General features: G+C 43.1%; 2 protein-coding genes across 2 annotated transcripts in view; both read left to right on the top strand.

Annotated features, from left to right (window-relative positions):
- LOC115415100 (cleavage and polyadenylation specificity factor subunit 3-like) overlaps positions 1-18,689 on the top strand; it is a 29,388-nt gene that overhangs the window by 500 nt on the left and 10,199 nt on the right. The window contains exon 2 of the mRNA XM_030128551.1: positions 1,417-1,424. The gene's annotated coding sequence lies outside the window, so the exon portion shown is untranslated. The remainder of the gene's footprint in view (positions 1-1,416; positions 1,425-18,689) is intronic.
- Positions 1-18,689, top strand: part of asap2b (ArfGAP with SH3 domain, ankyrin repeat and PH domain 2b) — a 33,652-nt gene that overhangs the window by 14,815 nt on the left and 148 nt on the right. Inside the window, exons 3-26 of the mRNA XM_030128548.1 lie at positions 1,471-1,616; positions 1,701-1,775; positions 3,053-3,102; positions 3,994-4,123; positions 4,503-4,588; positions 4,673-4,748; positions 4,823-4,909; positions 5,184-5,287; positions 5,365-5,434; positions 8,276-8,360; positions 8,789-8,837; positions 9,100-9,266; positions 10,021-10,154; positions 10,233-10,327; positions 10,779-10,968; positions 11,120-11,205; positions 11,708-11,823; positions 12,316-12,383; positions 14,977-15,084; positions 15,163-15,397; positions 16,020-16,124; positions 16,267-16,556; positions 16,647-16,705; positions 17,441-17,505. Coding sequence (XP_029984408.1) covers positions 1,471-1,616; positions 1,701-1,775; positions 3,053-3,102; positions 3,994-4,123; positions 4,503-4,588; positions 4,673-4,748; positions 4,823-4,909; positions 5,184-5,287; positions 5,365-5,434; positions 8,276-8,360; positions 8,789-8,837; positions 9,100-9,266; positions 10,021-10,154; positions 10,233-10,327; positions 10,779-10,968; positions 11,120-11,205; positions 11,708-11,823; positions 12,316-12,383; positions 14,977-15,084; positions 15,163-15,397; positions 16,020-16,124; positions 16,267-16,556; positions 16,647-16,705; positions 17,441-17,453 — 2,624 coding nt within the window. The 3' untranslated portion in view covers positions 17,454-17,505. The remainder of the gene's footprint in view (positions 1-1,470; positions 1,617-1,700; positions 1,776-3,052; positions 3,103-3,993; positions 4,124-4,502; positions 4,589-4,672; positions 4,749-4,822; positions 4,910-5,183; positions 5,288-5,364; positions 5,435-8,275; positions 8,361-8,788; positions 8,838-9,099; positions 9,267-10,020; positions 10,155-10,232; positions 10,328-10,778; positions 10,969-11,119; positions 11,206-11,707; positions 11,824-12,315; positions 12,384-14,976; positions 15,085-15,162; positions 15,398-16,019; positions 16,125-16,266; positions 16,557-16,646; positions 16,706-17,440; positions 17,506-18,689) is intronic.

Here is an 18,689-nt window from a genome sequence, read left to right as displayed (position 1 = left end):
TGGACTGGTTTTGGACTGGTTTAGGGCTGGTTTTGGACTGGTTTAGGACTGGTTTAGGGCTGGTTTTGGACTGGTTTAGGGCTGGTTTTGGACTGGTTTAGGACTGGTTTTGGACTGGTTTAGGACTGGTTTAGGGCTGGTTTTGGACTGGTTTAGGACTGGTTTTGGACTGGTTTAGGACTGGTTTAGGGCTGGTTTTGGACTGGTTTAGGGCTGGTTTTGGACTGGTTTTGGACTGGTTTAGGACTGGTTTAGGGCTGGTTTTGGACTGGTTTAGGGCTGGTTTTGGACTGGTTTAGGGCTGGTTTTGGACTGGTTTAGGACTGGTTTAGCTTTTGTGTGTTATTGGTTGTGTTTTGTTGTATTTTCTGTTGTTTGTTTGTTTGTCGTTGGTTCCAGTTGTTTACTCATCATCAGTTCAGTGGAATTAAATGATAAATAAATACGTACAGCTCATCCAGTTTTCCTTCCGTCTGTTGTTCTAAACTGTGTTTGAAACTCTTCCAGAACATTGTGTCAGTTTTACATCCACGGACCATGAGTGTCAAGGACCAGGACAGCCACTGTGTACTTGACTGTGTACTTCAGTGTGTATTTGACTGTGTACTTCAGTGTGTACTTGACTGTATACTTCAGTGTGTATTTGACTGTGTACTTCAGTGTGTACTTGACTGTGTACTTCAGTGTGTATTTGACTGTGTACTTCAGTGTGTACTTGACTGTGTACTTCAGTGTGTATTTGACTGTGTACTTCAGTGTGTACTTGACTGTGTACTTGACTGTGTATTTGACTGTGTACTTGACTGTGTATTTGACTGTGTACTTGACTGTGTATTTGACTGTGTATTTTAGTGTGTATTTGACTGTGTACTTCAGTGTGTACTTGACTGTGTACTTGACTGTGTATTTGACTGTGTACTTGACTGTGTACTTGACTGTGTACTTGACTGTGTATTTGACTGTGTACTTGACTGTGTATTTGACTGTGTATTTTAGTGTGTATTTGACTGTGTATTTTAGTATGTATTTCAGTGTGTATTGTGTATTTTAGTGTGTATTTGACTGTGTATTTTAGTGTGTATTTGACTGTGTACTTGATTGTACTTGACTGTGTACTTGACTGTATATTTGACTGTATTTGACTGTGTATGTTAGTGTGTATTGTGTATTTTAGTGTGTGTTGTGTATTTTGGTGTGTATTGTGTATCTTAGTGTGTACTGTGTATTTTAGTGTGTGTTTTGTATTTCGGTGTGTATTTTGGTGTGTATTTTTGTCACTTTTGCGTGTTTTTTTCCAGCCCACGTGGAAAACAAGGACCAGTACATCCAGTGTGTATTTCAGTGTGTATTTTGGTGTGCATTGTGTATTTTGGTGTGTACTTCATTGTGAATTTTAGTGTGTATTGTGTATTTCAGTGTGTGCTGTGTATTTTGGTGTGTATTTTCGTCACTTTTGCGTGTTTTTTCCAGCCCATGTGGAAAACGAGGACCAGTACATCCAGTCGTTGGAGAAGTTCGGCGATAACTGCGTGTGCAGAGACGACGCCCAGGTTGGCTCCGCCTTCCTCAAGTTCGCCGTCTTTACCAAAGAGCTGTCGGCACTCTTCAAGAACCTGGTGAGGGGCGGAGTCAGAGGCGGGGTCAGGGCCTTTTCCTGGGGGCGGGGCCTGTTCTAACCTTGTTTCCTTGTGTTTTCGCAGATGCAGAACATGAACAACATCATCACGTTCCCATTGGACAGTTTATTAAAAGGAGACCTGAAGGGGGTCAAAGGGGTGGGTCCAGCAGCTGTCAATCAAACACTGACATATGAGTTCTGCCCACTGAACATACGTGTTCAGTCTGTGTTCATAAACCAAAGCAGAGTAGAACAGAAAACAAACAGAAATATGAAAAGAAACTGAAATAATGATCATTTTCTTTCATTTCACACTTTATTATTTTTATTTATTGTTTTATTGATTTATTTATGTTGTATATTTTCACAAATTCAACTAAATATTAACAGGAGATGTTTCAATATATAAAGGGGAAAAAAATATCTAAAAGCCACAAATACATGGAAAAATAAGAAATATACAAATAAAATTCCATGTAAATAAAGTAAAAAAAAAAAAATTAAACTAAAAAACACAAAAAACTCAGTAAAAGGAAAGTGAGATTTAAAATAAATAAATTAAAGATTCAATAAATAAATAATTACATAAAAGAGCAAAGAGACAAATTAATGAGAGTAAATAAATAATTATAAGTAGATAAATAAATATATGAATAAAAGAATAAATTGGTCAGTAAACAAGGGCAAATAAGTAAATAAATTCACAAATAAATGTAAGTAAATACATAAATACATGATTAAATAAGTTAATAAATAAGCAAGAGCAAATAAATCACAAATAATTGTAAGTAAATAAGTAAATACATGAATAAACAAGAGCAAATAAATAAACACAAATAAATGTAAGTAAATAAATATATGAATAAATAGGTTAATAAATGAACAAGGGCAAATAAATAAATTCAAAAATAAATGCAAATAAATAAATAAATACATGAATAAATAAGTTAATAAATAAATAAAAGCAAATAAATAAATAAAAGAAGGAAATAAAAAATAATAGTAAACACAGTCATTAAATCATTTTTTGTGATTTAAATAAGTTCAGACATTTTACAAAATTAAAAAATAAATATTAGGAAATCTAAATGTGTAACAGTTATAATTGTTATTATATTTATTAATTTTCTGTCTTATTGTTTTGATTAATTGAATACAAACTAAACTAATATCATTTTTATTCTATGGAGAAAATCCTCTGAAAATGTTTAACATTAAATAAAAACAACCGAAGGCCTTTAAAACCTGAATAAAACGACGTCAAACCGACTTCAACAGAATTAAATAGAGTTAAATCTAAACCCTCGGACTGAGTGTCAGGTGTCTGTGGGCGGGGCTTCAGGTCAACTTTATTTCATTTGGTCAGATTCCACAGCGCTGCAATCTGATTGGTGGGAGCTCACTCTAATCATGTGACGTCTTTTTCTCCTTCAGGATCTGAAGAAGGCGTTCGACAAAGCCTGGAAGGATTATGAGACCAAACTGTGAGAAAAAACGACGACAAAAGCACATGAAACTGCTCCTATTTACACAAGAAAGGCAGACACAAGACGTCATTCATCTGTTCAATTCAATTCAGTTCAATTCAGTGTTTGAAGAAGCTGCATGTTTAATGTTCATACATACGCTAATGTGTTGGACTTCAGTCTGTTCAAGTTTACATGTATCAGAAGAACTTTATGTCCAATTAATAACCAAGCTAACAGCAACTAGCATTAGCATAGCTTTGAAAGTGATAATAGCAGCTAACATCAGACAAAGCTAACAGCAACTAGCATTAGCATAGCTTTGAAAGTGATAATAGCAGCTAACATCAGACAAAGCTAACAGCAACTAGCATTAGCATAGCTTTGAAAGCGATAATAGCAGCTAGCATCAGACAGCGCTAACAGTGACTAACATTAGCCTAGCTTTAACAGAGGTAGTGTGACAGTTAATGTTAGCTAAAAGCAGTGACAGGAGCACAGTAGCTAACTTTAGGGCGGTGCAGTGGCGTAGTGGTTAGCACTTCTGTTTCCACCACCAGTGCCTTCAGTGGCAGCTCACTGATAATAATGTGCTAATGCTAATGCTAGGTACAGTGTTGGAATAGGATGGATAAAATCCAGAGGAGTTAACCTTTAACCTCATTAACAACAGCTTGTATTAGCTAGTGAGTTAACAGTGGCTAATCACAGTTCAGTCACAGACACTGAAGAATAATCACACAAAAACAATAATTACACATCGTTAAAGTTTGTTTAATTAGATAAATGAGGCATCAAACTCCAACCCCATGAACATATCTACTGTTGATCACTTTAACTCAGCTGGGTTCTAGTGAAGCGACAGCTTATTGTTCACCTGTAAACGTGACCTTTGACCTGTGGCCGCAGAGCGAAGCTGGAGAAGGAGAAACGGGAACACGCAAAGCAACACGGGATGATTCGGACGGAGTTCAGCGGAGGAGAGATCGCAGAGGAGATGGAGAAGGAGAGGAGGATGTTCCAGCTCCAGATGTGTGAGGTCAGAGGTCATCTGAGGACAGAAGTGTGAGGTCAGAGGTCAAGTGAATATTTGGAGGAAGACTCAAAAATTTACCAGAAAAATCTCGACGTTCTTTCATAACTTAGTCTGACAGAACATCCAGGTTCTTTGGTCATAAACTTACTGAGGTTTCATTCAATGATTAAATGTGATTAAATCCATTTTTGTGAAGGATGTAACTGAACCTGAACCTGAACCTGAACCTGAACCTGAACCTGAACCTGAACCTGAACCTGAACCTGCCCCTGAACCTGCCCCAGTGCAGATGTTCTGGAGGTTCTCCTGTGGAGGTTCTTGTGTTCGGTACTTCTGTCCTTCAGTGGGTGCAGATTTTCAGTGGACTGTGCTTTTCCTTCAGTATCTCCTGAAAGTGAACGAGATCAAAGTGAAGAAAGGCGTGGACTTCCTGCAGAACCTCATTAAGTACTTCCATGCTCAGTGCAAGTAAGTGGGCGTGGCTAAAGTTGACCCGGTTCTGACGCTCACAGCTTCACCTGTCCTGTCCTCGTGTCGGTTCTGTTTCTTCAGTTTCTTCCAGGACGGGCTGAAGGCGGTGGAGAGTCTGAGGCCGTCGGTGGACAAACTGGCCACAGACCTGACCGCGGTGGGTTTAACTCCGCCCCCTGATGGCTCCATGTTGTCGGGCGTTTCTCTGATTTTACGGGTTTGTTTTCTCAGATTAAACAGAGTCAAGATGGAGAACGAAAACAACTGGTACAACTCCGAGACGTTCTGAAGGCGTCGCTGCAGACGGAACCCAAGGAGGTGAGGTCACAGAGGTCACCGAGGTCACACAGAGGTCACAGAGGTCCTCAGTTTGTCCTAAATCCTCCTTATTTCGTTCAGATGGTTCAGTTTGTGGAGCTTTAGGATTCACCGATAACGTTGTGTATTTGTGGGTTGAATTATAAACATAAATCTAAAGGGGGTGTCGGTGTCAGTCTGTGTCTTGTCCATATTAACGTGGCCCTGCCCCCTCAGGTTTCCGTGCTTTTGTTGACCTGACAGCGGGTGTTTTTTGGGTGTTTCCTGTGGGCAGGACGCTCAGGCCAAGCAGAGCGCCGGCTACAGCCTCCATCAGCTCCAGGGAAACAAGGCCCACGGCACCGAGCGATCCGGAGTCCTGTACAAAAGGAGCGAGGGGTGAGTGGACTCCGCCTCCCACAATGCACCGCTAAAGCTGCGCTGGGACGGCGAGTGAGCTGTGGATGTGGTTTCAGGCTGAGGAAGGTGTGGCAGAAGAGGAAGTGCTCGGTGAGAAACGGCTTCCTGACCATCTGCCACGGAACGGTAAGGCCAACTCTGCTCCTATTGGTCAGCCTGCATGAGAAGCTCCGCCCCCTGCACCTGCATGTCCATCAGTTCACCCGTTTGGGTTATTTTCTTCAATGAGGGGACGAAAGGCAGATCTTTTTTTCTTTTTTATTTAGCTTCTTATTTTTGTTTTCCTTCTTTTTTTTTTTTTTTGAAGTTTTTACATGAAGAGTCAAACGGCCAATCAGGACAGAGCAAGAAGCAGAGGAAGAGAAAGAGGAGGAGGAGGAAGAGCATAAGGAAAAGGATGACAGAGAGAAGGGTGGGAACAGGAAATACGTTCACCTGTAGGGGGCGCCGTCAGCCCGTGCACGCAACGCTCATAATGTAGGGAGTTCAAACTGTGGGCTGCAGTTCCTGTAGTGGCCACAGGGGGCGACAAAAGCACCGCAGTGTCCATTAGAAACAGCCGAGGGAACAGGACCGTGACTGTTTACAAACTGATGGTATCGGTAGAAAAGGAAACAAAATAATGAAAATGTGGAAACGACAAAAGATGCAACAAGATAAAAAATTACATAAAAAATGCAACACAATGAAAAATTACATAAAAGACACAAAAAGATGGAAAATCACATAAAAGACGCAACAAAAACAGAAAATCACATAAAAGATGAAAAAACATGAAAAATCACATAAAAGATGCAACAGACAAAAAATGACATAAAAGATGCAAAAACATGAAAAATGACATAAAAAAACGCACCAAAGACAGAAAATCACATAAAAGACGCAAAAAGATGAAAAATCACATAAGAGACGCAACAAAGACAGAAAATAACATAAGACGCAAAAACATGAAAAATGACATAAAAAATGCAACAAGGCGGAAAATGACATGAAAGATGCAACAAAATTTAAAAAATGAAATAAAAGACCCAACAAGATGGAAAAATTCTGTAAAAGATGCAACAGGATGAAAGATTCTGTAAAAGTCACGACAAAACAGAAAATTCTGTTAAAGTCACAAAAAAGAAAAAAAAAAAAAGACGGAACAGGATGAAAAATGTAAAAAAATATGCAACAACAAGAAAATATAGTATTATAATAAACGGCGATAACTTAGGAAAGATTAAATGTAGAGAAAAATTAATTTGGGAATTGCTACGAAAATAGCTGTAGGTGTTTTTTTTTTGTTTTTGTTTTTTTTTAAATCTGTGTCAACTGGACATTTTACAAACTATCACCATCCTCAGAACTTGGATGGATTCATCATCACTTTTACTTTGAAGTTTTTCATTTAGTGAAGGCGACAAAGTCAAAAATATCTAAATAAAAACGTTCATTTGAGTAGATGTTGATTAAAGTTGAAGAAACCAAACAGTCGAACTGGAAAATATATTGAAAGAAGGGTAAAAACTCTGTAATTCAGGGTTCATTTTGTTAACTTTTTAAAACTTATTTAACACTGGTCTAATTGTTGCTTCTTTTCTTAATAATTATCCGTTAATGTTCACGTTCTTCAGCGTTCAGTCCGTGGTGTTCTCCAGAAACAGGAACAGACGCTCAAACATCTGAATCTAGAAAAAACGGAGGAACGGCTGAAGAACGGCTGAACTCTGGTTTAACTCTGGTTTAACTAAGTCAGGCTTTGGCTCAGTTCCCGTTTACACCTGGGCTTAAATCTGATCCATGACACTGACTTCATATCTGACAGTTGGAGGTTCTGCCCATGGAACCGGATCAGATCCTCATGTTCTAGTCACACAATCTACTTCAGCTGAACTCAACTCACCTTCATGTGACGTTCACTTCCTGCTCCGACTTTCTAATGTCGGTCTCATCAACATCATCGGTCAGAGGTCAGGGGTCAGAGGTCAGAAACACCAGATCCTTTCACTCATATTTCTCAATAATTTGTCAGTTTATGTTCATAAATGCATTACACTCATTTTAGTCGTTATGAGATATCCTCCTGAGACCCAGTAACGCATTTGTGTCCTCTGTAGGGGACGAAAGTTTCACAGTTTTACTTAAAAATACTGTCCATCGCAAAGGACATTCCATTAAAGATGAATAAGTAAATACAAATAAATTGTAAAATGTATCTGAAAAAACTGTTGTGTTATGCAGTTTCCAATCAAAACAGTTGTTTAATGTAAAAAAAAAGCTAAAACTTTAACTTTCCAGAGTCTCAGGAGGATATAAGGTTATTTTCTTAAATACAATTATGTTTTGATCAGTCAGCTATGATTAGCTAATGAGCTAGTAACAGCTAACGCTAGCGAGCAAGCTAATGTTAATCAGTCAGACTGAGGAATAATAGCAAAATAAGTTTATTTAAAAAACCCAAAACATTCCGGATTTTAATTATTACAGGTTTATATATTAATTTTGTCTTTGTACGGTCTCTGTTACTTTTTTTTTTTTTTTTTTTTTCACTTTCGTCACAGATTTCAGTCAGACTTTGTTGTTCATGCTCTAAACAAGGTCTGATAATAAAGTTGAATCAAATTATGGAGCTAACCTTCTGGTTCATTAGCATCAAATATTAGAAGATAAACATTCAAAAAATGTTTAAAATCTGGTATTTTATCACTAGTAATAAAACACGACCCAGAACATGTTTTATTTTAAATATAAGTGACAGGAAGTTCCACTCTCGCACATGCTCAGAACAAATCCGGTTTTTAGCCCAGAATGGGTCGTGACAGGTCCCGGGTCCTACACTGGAACACTTTAGAAGGTGTTCCCAGCTCTGATTGGCTCCTTCTGCCCGGCAACGGTAGCTGATTGGTCGGAAACAGAGTGAGCATTTGAAATGTGCAGGAAGTCCAGGAATAACTGACTGAAATGGGCTGTGAATGGACGTTACAGGCCAACAGACCCCCGGCCAAACTCAACCTGCTCACCTGTCAGGTGAAGAGAAACCCCGACGAGAAGAGCTTCGACCTGTTCTCACGTACGTTCCACTCACTTCCTGTTTTTAGGAACACCGCCATGTTTTAGACAAATACAAACAGTGTATTCTATGTATGAACCATGTAGTTCTAGATAAGGGTTCACTGTGGTTGAATAGAATAGAATAGAATAGAATAGAATAGAATAGGTCTTTATTGTCACAACAATGAGAAATCATTTAGTAACAGATTAAAGTGATAAAAAATAATACTACATAAAACTATCATACAGAAACTATACTGAAAATATATGCAAATAACAGTAATAATATACATATATAGATTATATACATACACTATATATATATATATAGATATAGATATATATGTATATATCTATATATATATATTTCATTAGAATTGTATTTTTTTCCAGTTTCTTCTTTCATTTCTTCTTAAATTTTCCGTCTCTTTGTTCCGTTTCCTTCAGATGACAGAACGTATCATTTCCAGGCTGAAGATGAAGCAGAGTGTCAGATGTGAGTGTGCTTCTGCTGACCTCTGACCCCTGACCTCTGATTCCTGATCCCTGACGTCTGACCGCTGAGATTTAACCCCTGACTACTGACCTCTGGCTGCTGACGTCTGGCCGCTGACCACTGACATCTGACCGTTGACCTCTGGCCGCTGACGTCTGACCCCTGACCTCTGTCTCCTTACCTCTGACTCCTGACCCATGACGTCTGACCTCTGACTCCTGACTTCTAACTCCTGACCTCTGACCTCTGTGTGTGTTTGCAGCTGGGTGTCGGTGCTGCAGAACAGTAAGGAGGAGGCGTTGAACCAGGCCTTTAAAGGCGACCAGGACCAAGGAGAGAACAACATCGTCCAGGAGCTGACCAAGGCCATAGTGGTGGAGGTGAAGAGGATGAGCGGCAACGACGGCTGCTGCGACTGCGGAGCACCTGGTCAGTACCAGTACCAACCACATCCCCCACTCCCAGGTCGGTACTGGCCCACCGGGTCAGTACCAGTACCAGTTAGCATAGCTCTGTTAGCTTAGCTCTGTTTTAAGACTAAAACAGCCACAGTAAAACCACTTATCACCTCTGTTAGCTTAGCCCTGTTAGCTTACCCTGTTAGCTTAGCTCTGTTTTCTGTCGGTTTATGTTGTCAATAACTGAACTAAAGATCTGTTTGAATCCAACAAACGAGGTCCGAACTGTCCCTAGTCTGAACCACAGATCAACAAACGAAAACTTAGCAACGATAAGAACATCCCATAATAACTGTGTACCTTCATAAACCTCTGAATCCAACTCCATTCTGTTCATTTCCATCTGAGTCCAGAGAAAACAACCACTGGAGTTTAAACACTGACAGCTGGTTCTTTATGGTTCTCATCCTTAACTCCCTCTAGTGGTCACATTAATCCTCTGGCCCGTATCCAATACATTAGCATCTTTAGCAGATCGTACCTTTATTCTAAATTCAAATGACAAATGTAGGCTTTTTTAAACTAATATTTCGAAGTAAAAACTCAAATATGGACGCTTCAGTCTAAAAATAACTCCCCATAGTTCAGTGTCAGTGGTCACTTCACTGGAAATACGTTCAGTTTCCTATTGGCTGACGGCTGTGACTGCAGCTCATGTGATTGACAGCAGCAGTTAGCATTAACAACTAACCCCCCCCCCCCCCCCCCCCCCCCACCTCCATCAGCCCCCACCTGGCTGTCCACCAACCTGGGCGTCCTGATCTGCATCGAGTGCTCAGGGATCCACAGGGAGATGGGGGTCCACTACTCTAGGATCCAGAGTCTGGACCTGGACGTCCTGGGAACCTCCGAGCTGCTGGTGAGGCTCCTCCTCCAGGGTTTGGACTTCCTGTTAAAGGTCAGCTGATCACTCACATGACCTGATGTTGTGTTTCAGTTGGCCAAGAATGTGGGAAACGCCAGCTTCAACGAGATTATGGAGGCGGAGCTTTCAGCGCAGCATGTGACCAAACCCGACCCCACCAGTGACATGTGAGTGGAAGACCTGGACTCCCAGACCCTAAACCCACTGACCCTAGAACCCCTGAATCCCCAGAGCCCCAGTACCCTACACCCCAGACCCTGAATCCCCAGACTATCAGACCCTGGACCCCCAGAAACACCAGAACCCTTGACCCTCAGACCCTGAATCCCCAGACCCTCAGATCCTACTCCCTCAGACCCCAGACCCTCAGGTTCTGGACCCCCAGACCTTCAGACCCCAGACCCTGAACCCCCAGACCCTCAGGTCCTGGACCCCTAGACCCTAAACCCTCAGACCTTCAGACTCTCAGACCCTGATCTCCCAGACCCTGAACCCCCAGACCCCAGACCCTGATCCCCTAGACCCTGATCCCCTAGACCCTGATCCCCTAGACCCTGATCCCTCAGACCCCAGACCCTGATCCCCCAGACCCTCACCGTTCCTCTGCTTGTCTTCCAGGCAGATGAGGAAGGACTACATCACAGCGAAGTACACGGAGAAGCGTTTCGCCCAGCGGCGCTGTGCAGACCCCGGGTCCAGAATCCAGGTTCTGTATGAGGCTGTGAGGACCAGGGACATCCTGTCCCTGATCCAGGTCTACGCTGAGGGCGTGGACTTGATGGAGACCATCCCCCAACCCAACGAACATGTACGTTTCCATATGCAGTGGTGGTCAATGGTTTTTGGTCCTTGCCTAGGTCTGGGGTTTGGGTTCTGGGGTCTGGGTTCTGGGTTGTGGGGTCTGGGTTCTGGGGTCTTTGGTTCTGGGTTCAGTCTGGGTGTGTTCTTGTGTTGCTCAGGAACCAGGGGAGACGGTTCTCCACCTGGCGGTCCGGATGGTGGACAGGAACTCCCTCCACATCGTGGACTTCCTGGCTCAGAACAGGTGAGAACGTGGAACCACAGACCTTCTGTTTTATTTATACAACAGACCATAATATGCACAGCGTCCTAGTGATGGCAAAAGGTTTTTCATACAGTTTGTTTTCATCAACTTGATCCATAAACAACTAGAAACAGACCCCCCCCCCCCCCCCCCATCACCACCAATACTTAATCATTTGTTCCTTGTTCCAGTTTCAACATTTACTGAAAAGTTCATCTAAATCCATCCATAACTGTTTGAGTTATCTTACTGACAGACAAACAAACAGACAGAAAGACAGACAAATAAACAAACACACAAATAAACAAACAAACAAACCCAGATGAAAACAGAACCTCCTTGGCTGCTGTAAATGTCAGTGGAACACAGTCCAGATGTTCAGGGTTCAAACATCAGGATGAAGAGGAAAACCCTCAGATGTGGAATCCTGTCCTGTTGGGTTTGTGCAGATGATGCTTGTGTGTTTGTGTTCATGTTTGTGTTGATGTGTTTGTGTTGTTAGTGGGAACCTGGACAAACAGACGAGCAGAGGGAGTACAGCGCTGCATTACTGCTGTCTGACCGACAACAGCGAATGTCTGAAACTGCTGCTCCGAGGAAAAGCATCAGTGTCCATCAGTAAGAAGACACACCACAGCTCACTATGGGGTCACTGTGGGGTCACTGTGGGGTCACTCTGGGGTCACTCTAGTATGACTCTAGATTGACTCTGGGGTCACTCTGGGTTAACTCTGAGGTCACTATGGGGTCACTGTGGGGTCACTATAGGGTCACTGTGGGGTCACTGTGGAGTCACTGTGGGGTCACCATGAGGTCACTGTGGAGTCACTGTGGGGTTACTGCGGGGTCACTCTAGTTTGACTCTAGATTGACTCTGGGGTCACTATAGGGTCATCATGGGGTCACTATGGGGTCATTATGGGGTCACTGTGGGTCAATCTGGGGTCACTGTGCGGTCACTATGGGGTCACCCTGTGGTCACTCTGGGGTCACTGTGGGGTTACTGTGGAGTCACTGTGTGGTCACTCTGGAGTCACCCTGGGGTCAGTCTGGGGTCACTCTAGTTTGACTCTGGTTTGACTCCATGTGATGTGACCTTTGTTTCCACAGCGAATGAAGCCGGAGAGACGGCGCTGGACATCGCCAAACGCCTCCGCCATAGCCGCTGTGAAGAACTGGTGAGTAAGAACACAACAGAGCATCCTAGAACACAACAGAACATCCTAGAATACAAGAGAACATCCTAGAATACAAGAGAACATCCTAGAACACAACAGAACATCCTAGAATACAACAGAATATCCTAGAATACAACAGAACATCCTAGAACACAACAGAGCATCCTAGAACACAACAGAACATCCTAGAACACAACAGAACATCCTAGAACACAACAGAGCATCCTAGAACACAACAGAGCATCCTAGAACACAACAGAACATCCTAGAATACAACAGAACATCCTAGAACACAACAGAATATCCTAGAACACAACAGAATATCCTAGAACACAACAGAACATCCTAGAACACAACAGAATATCCTAGAACACAACAGAACATCCTAGAATACAACAGAACATCCTAGAATACAACAGAATATCCTAGAACACAACAGAGCATCCTAGAACACAACAGAGCATCCTAGAACACAACAGAACATCCTAGAATACAACAGAACATCCTAGAATACAAGAGAACATCCTAGAACACAACAGAACATCCTAGAATACAACAGAATATCCTAGAATACAACAGAACATCCTAGAACACAACAGAGCATCCTAGAACACAACAGAACATCCTAGAACACAACAGAACATCCTAGAACACAACAGAGCATCCTAGAACACAACAGAGCATCCTAGAACACAACAGAACATCCTAGAACACAACAGAACATCCTAGAATACAACAGAACATCCTAGAACACAACAGAACATCCTAGAACACAACAGAATATCCTAGAACACAACAGAACATCCTAGAACACAACAGAATATCCTAGAACACAACAGAACATCCTAGAATACAACAGAACATCCTAGAATACAACAGAATATCCTAGAACACAACAGAATATCCTAGAACACAACAGAACATCCTAGAATACAACAGAACATCCTAGAATACAACAGAATATCCTAGAACACAACAGAACATCCCAGAACACAACAGAACATCCTAGAACACAACAGAACTCAGGAGATGTGTTGTAACTAAGGTGGAGATGAGGCAGAAAACAGTGGTGTTTTCTCTCAGACTGCAGTGGAAGCTCAGCTTCCACTGAAATTATGAAAATTAAATGGTTAAATCTGTTCGGTTGTGTTGATGTTTTATTGACTCCAAATGTGTTAGAACACATTCATCTCACAGATGAGTTCGTTCAGAATCAGCTTTATCACAAACCAACAGACTGGCTGTTGTTCACTTCTCCTCCGTTCCCGTGTCTGTTTTCTCCTCCATCTCTGCTCAGTGCATGTGTCTGCAGACTGTGTCCGTCTCTGGGCTTCAGTGGGACTGAGTGGAACTGGTTTTTTCATTGACTCTAAACTGGACACTAATTGGATAAATGCCACCATGTTGTCCCGCCCCCAGACGCTGGGCGTCTCTGGGGGTGAATGGAGCTGTGGGCGGAGCTCGGCCGGGCTGGATGCCAGAATCCCACGTGCTGATTGGAGGATCAGTCGAAAGGCTGAATCCCATTTGATTGACAGCTGTTTTCAGATCTGCTCCTTCACTGACAGTTCAGTTTAATACCGTCACACATTCTGCTGGGAAATCAAGAGAGAAACTACCATGAAATTACTTGTTCATTTCTTGCACTGTGAACAAAACACACTCATTGGACTTCCTTGTTTCAATTTAACATAATTTCAGCGTTTTCTTGTTTCAGTTCCATAATTTAATCATTTCTTGTTCGAGTTTAATATCGTTTTTTAGATAGTTAAATCAGTCAGACTGTTGGCTAGGTTGGAATGAATTAGCTATCTAACAAGGTGCACATGATGGCAGACTGCTAATGTTGTCGACCTAATTTTGGCAAAGCCATTTGATAGTCTTCCTTATGAGGAGAAACTTTGAATTAAACAGCACGGCAGATCAACACCTGACAAGACGATAAGGTACGATAAGGTCACTGACCATTTTCTTGAATAGGAACGGAGGGACGAATTTCTGTTTAAATAACTTGACAAATTTCTTGATGTAAGCTGACAATGAGCTTCCCCTGTCTGAAAGACGAGCAGCCACCACTGGTAGAAAAGGAACTAGGATGCATCATGGGAGCTGTAGTCTGTGATGTGATGTTTGTGGTGCTGAATGTGGAAAGTAAAGGTTCTTGTTATCTACTTCCTGTCTGGTGTTAAAGTCTACTTCCTGTCCCGAGTTAACTACTTTCTGTCTGGTTTCAAACTCTACTTCCTGTCCTGTGTAACTACTTCCTGGTTTGTGTTAAATTCTACTTCCTGTCCCGGGTTAACTACTTCCTGTCTGGTGTAAAATTCTACTTCCTGTCCCGGTAAACTACTTCCTGTCTGGTTTTAAACTCTACTTCCTGTCCTGGGTTAAATTCTTCCTATTTTTGATAAACTCTACTTCCTGTCTGGTGTGAAATTCTACTTCCTGTCCCGGGTTAACTACTTCCTGTCTTGTGTTGAACTCTACTTCCTATCCTTGGAGTAACTACTTCCTGTCTGTTGTTAAACTCTACTTCCTGTCCTGGGTTAACTACTTCCTGTCCTGGGTTAACTACTTCCTGTTGACGTTGCAGTTGACTCAGGCCCAGACCGGGAAGTTCAACGTCCACGTCCACGTCGAGTACGAATGGCGGCTCCAGAACGAGGACCTGGATGAGAGCGAGGACGAGATGGAGGACAAGGTGCAGGGTTTGTCCTACGGGGAGGGGGGCGGTCCAGGTGCGGTCCTGGTGATTGACAGACTGTGTTCCTCCGCCTAGCCCATCCCCAATCGGAGGGAGGAGCGTCCCGTCAGCTGCTTCGTGCCAGGCTCCGCCCCCTTGCAGCCCAACCTGGCGTCTCTGGCCCGCGACGCCGCCATCGTGGCCCGGGACAAACAGAGGCCGCAGGTTCCCAGTATGATGATCAGCAACGAGACGTACGGAACCATGATGGACCTGAACCTGCCGCCGCCGGGCCCCACACCGCCGCTGCCCCCTAGGGGTCCACACAGAGGTCAGCGCCGCAAGGCGGGGGGGGGGCTGTGGGGTCAAAGGTCACGGATGTCGAGTCTGATATTTTAATGTACTTTTGATGACGTTTTTGTGTCTGTGTTCTGTTCAGGGTCATTAGAGCATGGTGCATTCAGTGTCATCAGTGTGTGTTGTGTTCAGGGTCATCAGTGTGTGTTGTGTTCAGGGTCATTAGAGTGTGTTGTGTTCAGGGTCATTAAAGTGTGTTGCATTCAGTGTCATCAGTCTGTGTTGTGTTCGGGGTCATCAGTGTGTGTTACATTCAGTGTCTTAAGTGTGTGTTGTGTTCGGGGTCATTAGCGTATGTTGCATTTGGGGTCATTAGGGTATGTTGTGTTCAGTGTCTTCAGTGTGTGTTGTGTTCAGTGTTATCAGTCTGTGTTGCATTCGGGGTCATCAATCTGTTGTGTTCAGTGTCATCAGAGTGTATTGCGTTCAGGGTTATTAGTCTGTTGCGTTCGGGGTCATCAGTGTGTGTTACATTCGGGGTCATCAGAGTGTGTTGCATTCAGGGTCATCAGTCTGTTGTGTTCAGTGTCATCAGTCTGTGTTGCGTTCGGGGTCACCCTTCATGTTTGTTCAGTAGAACCTCCGTCCTCTTCCAGGCTCTGGACACGGGAAGCCTGTTGCCATGGAAACCGTTGGACGACAGCGCTCGTCGTCCGACCCCCCGAACCCTCACACCCCTGAGAGGAACTCGTCCATGTACGGTGAGCGGCACTTCCTGTCAACAAAATAAAAGCCCCAGACAGCTGACGCAGTGGGCTGTAAATCAGACCACTTTCAGGGCATTCTGGGTAACGGAGTGTTTTCAGTAACCTGGTGTGTAACGTGGACTCCCTCCTCTCCCAGTTCTCCCAGCAGCCCCTCCTCCTCCTCCAGTGAGTAAGCGTTCCACCATGATGGACCCCAAGCAGCTGTCGGCCAGGAACACCCCCCTGCCCCCTCTGCCCCCTCTACCCCCCCTGCCTCCGGCTCCGCCCCTCCGGGACTCCCCTCTGGACCCCCAGCCCCGCCGGTCCCAGCCCCGCCTCCCCCCTCCATCCCACCTCCGCCGCACTACAAGCTCCGCCCCTCCCGCCCCCGGTGCCCATCCACCAGACGGGAAGACCCGGACCCAAGTCGCCCAAATCCCCCACCGGGTCGGTCCGCCTCACACCCTTAATACATCCCATAATGTTCTGGTCGGGTTCGGATCAGAGACTCAGTTCAGTTTCTTTGTCTGATTTCAGGTCCGAGAAGCCCCGCCCACAGAGACCACCGGTCCGGACCGGATCCATGGGTCAAAGAGGTACGAGTCAAAATGGGGCTGGTTTCATGTTTCTGTTGGTTCAGGAGGTTCTGAGGTTCAGGATTTCTGAGGTTAAGGAGGTTCTGAGCTTGGGGAGGTTCAGGAGGTTCTGAAGCTCAGGAGGTTCTGAGGTTCAGAAGGTTCTGAAGCTCAGGAGGTTCTGAGGTTCAGGAGGTTCTGAGGTTCAGGATTTCTGAGGTTCTGGAAGTTCAGGAGGTTCTGAGGTTCAAGAGGTTCTGCGGGTCTGAGGTTCAGGAGGTTCAAGAGGTTCTGGGGTTCAGGAGGTTCTGAGGTTCAGGATTTCTGAGGTTCTGGAAGTTCAGGAGGTTCTGAGGTTCAGGAGGTTCTGAGGTTCAAGAGATTCTGAGGTTCAGGAGGTCCAGGAGGTTCTGAGGTTCAGGAGGTTTGGAGGTTCAGGAGTTTCAGGAGGTTTGGAGGTTCAGGAGGTTCTGAGGTTCAGGAGGTTTTGAGGTTCAAGAGGTTTAGGAAGTTATGAGGTTCAGGAGGTTCTGAGGTCTGAATTTATATTTAGATATAATTAAATGTCTATATACGCAGACGATACAGTGTTCTACGAGTTCAGTTCTGTGGGAGATCCTGGACTCTGAAAACCTCCCGTGGGACCAGCACAGACCTGAATCTGGTCTAAGTCTTCAGGCCTCCAACGCTTTCGTCAAAGGTTTTTCTGACAATAAACATGTTCCTGGTTGTTGTTAATATTTTGTTCTTGTGCAGCGTCTTCGACTAAATCTCCTCAGAGTCCGAGTCCACCAACACCCAAACCCAGGACCACCTACTCTGTAAGTCCACCAGACCACCGAACCCTCACGGAACCCAAATACGGCACGAGTCCCAGGTTTTACCGTGTGAGGATGTTGACGAGCTTTGGTTCGAGTTCAGGAGTTCTGGTTTTATTCATATGAACGAACTTGTTCCAGTTTGAGTTTGATCAAAGAATTAATCCGATGTGTTGTAAAAAAAAACACTGTTCGTTAAAGGGGACACTGCTGAGACCTGAACCACGAAGACCACCTCCAAACATCCAACCGCCAAACTGTTTTTATGTCGTATATCGCACACTAAACCTGAATTTTCACAGAGGTTTTATGTTGTGTTTGTGCTCAGGCGTCCATAACAGGTGATCTTTTTTTTTTTTAAATTAGTAAAATTCAAGAAGGCGTCTGATTGGTCTTCAAACTCCGCCCATGAAAGGAGGAAGAATCGTTGTTTTATCGTTGAATTATTGTTGAATAAAGTCCCAAACTCGTCGGTGTCTCCGTGGTTCCCAGGCGCCTTTAATGGCAGCACACTGGTACTAATGTGCTAATGCTAATGCTAATGCTAGGTGCTGTGTATTATGGGTAAAATGCAGAGACTTTATCATTACTTGTAAACAAAGTAGAATTGTTTAAAAAACTTTTATGTCATGTAGCTTCTTAAGTCACAGTTCTATCTGTGTTGCCATGGTAACACTGTATGACATTCTATATGTCACATTAACCGTAAGCTAATGCTAAGCAGATCCAACGGTAATTATTAATACCGTTAAAACTCAGGGAACCATTACGATGAAATATCTGCATTTTTTGTGACTTTTTTATGTCCATTTTTTCAAAGACTTTGTTCAAATTCTTTACTGTTTCTGTATTTTGTTCATTATCTTAATGTTTTTTTCTGCCTAATTTTCTTTATCATGTTCATTTTTATTAATTTTCTTTTACGTTTCTCATTGTGTGTTGACTTATTTTTCTTGTTAGCTTCATCCATTTTTTGTTGATTTTGTTCTTTTTCTTTGTGTTTATTTTTGCTCAGTTTCTGCTTCATTTTTTGTACATTTTCTCAATTTGTCATTGACTAGTTTGTTAATTTTTCATCAAATTTGCACATTTTTATGAATTTTGTTGATTATTTTATTCATTTCTTGTTCATTTTTTTGTCATTTTTGTTCATTTTCTCATTGAGTTTGTTCAAATTCTCTATTATT

The sequence above is a fragment of the Sphaeramia orbicularis genome, chromosome 24 (genome assembly GCF_902148855.1).
Source record: "Sphaeramia orbicularis chromosome 24, fSphaOr1.1, whole genome shotgun sequence".
NCBI lineage: Eukaryota > Metazoa > Chordata > Actinopteri > Kurtiformes > Apogonidae > Sphaeramia > Sphaeramia orbicularis.
The sequence above is the reverse complement of the archived record's forward strand: the minus strand, read 5'-3'. Positions and strand labels throughout refer to the sequence as shown.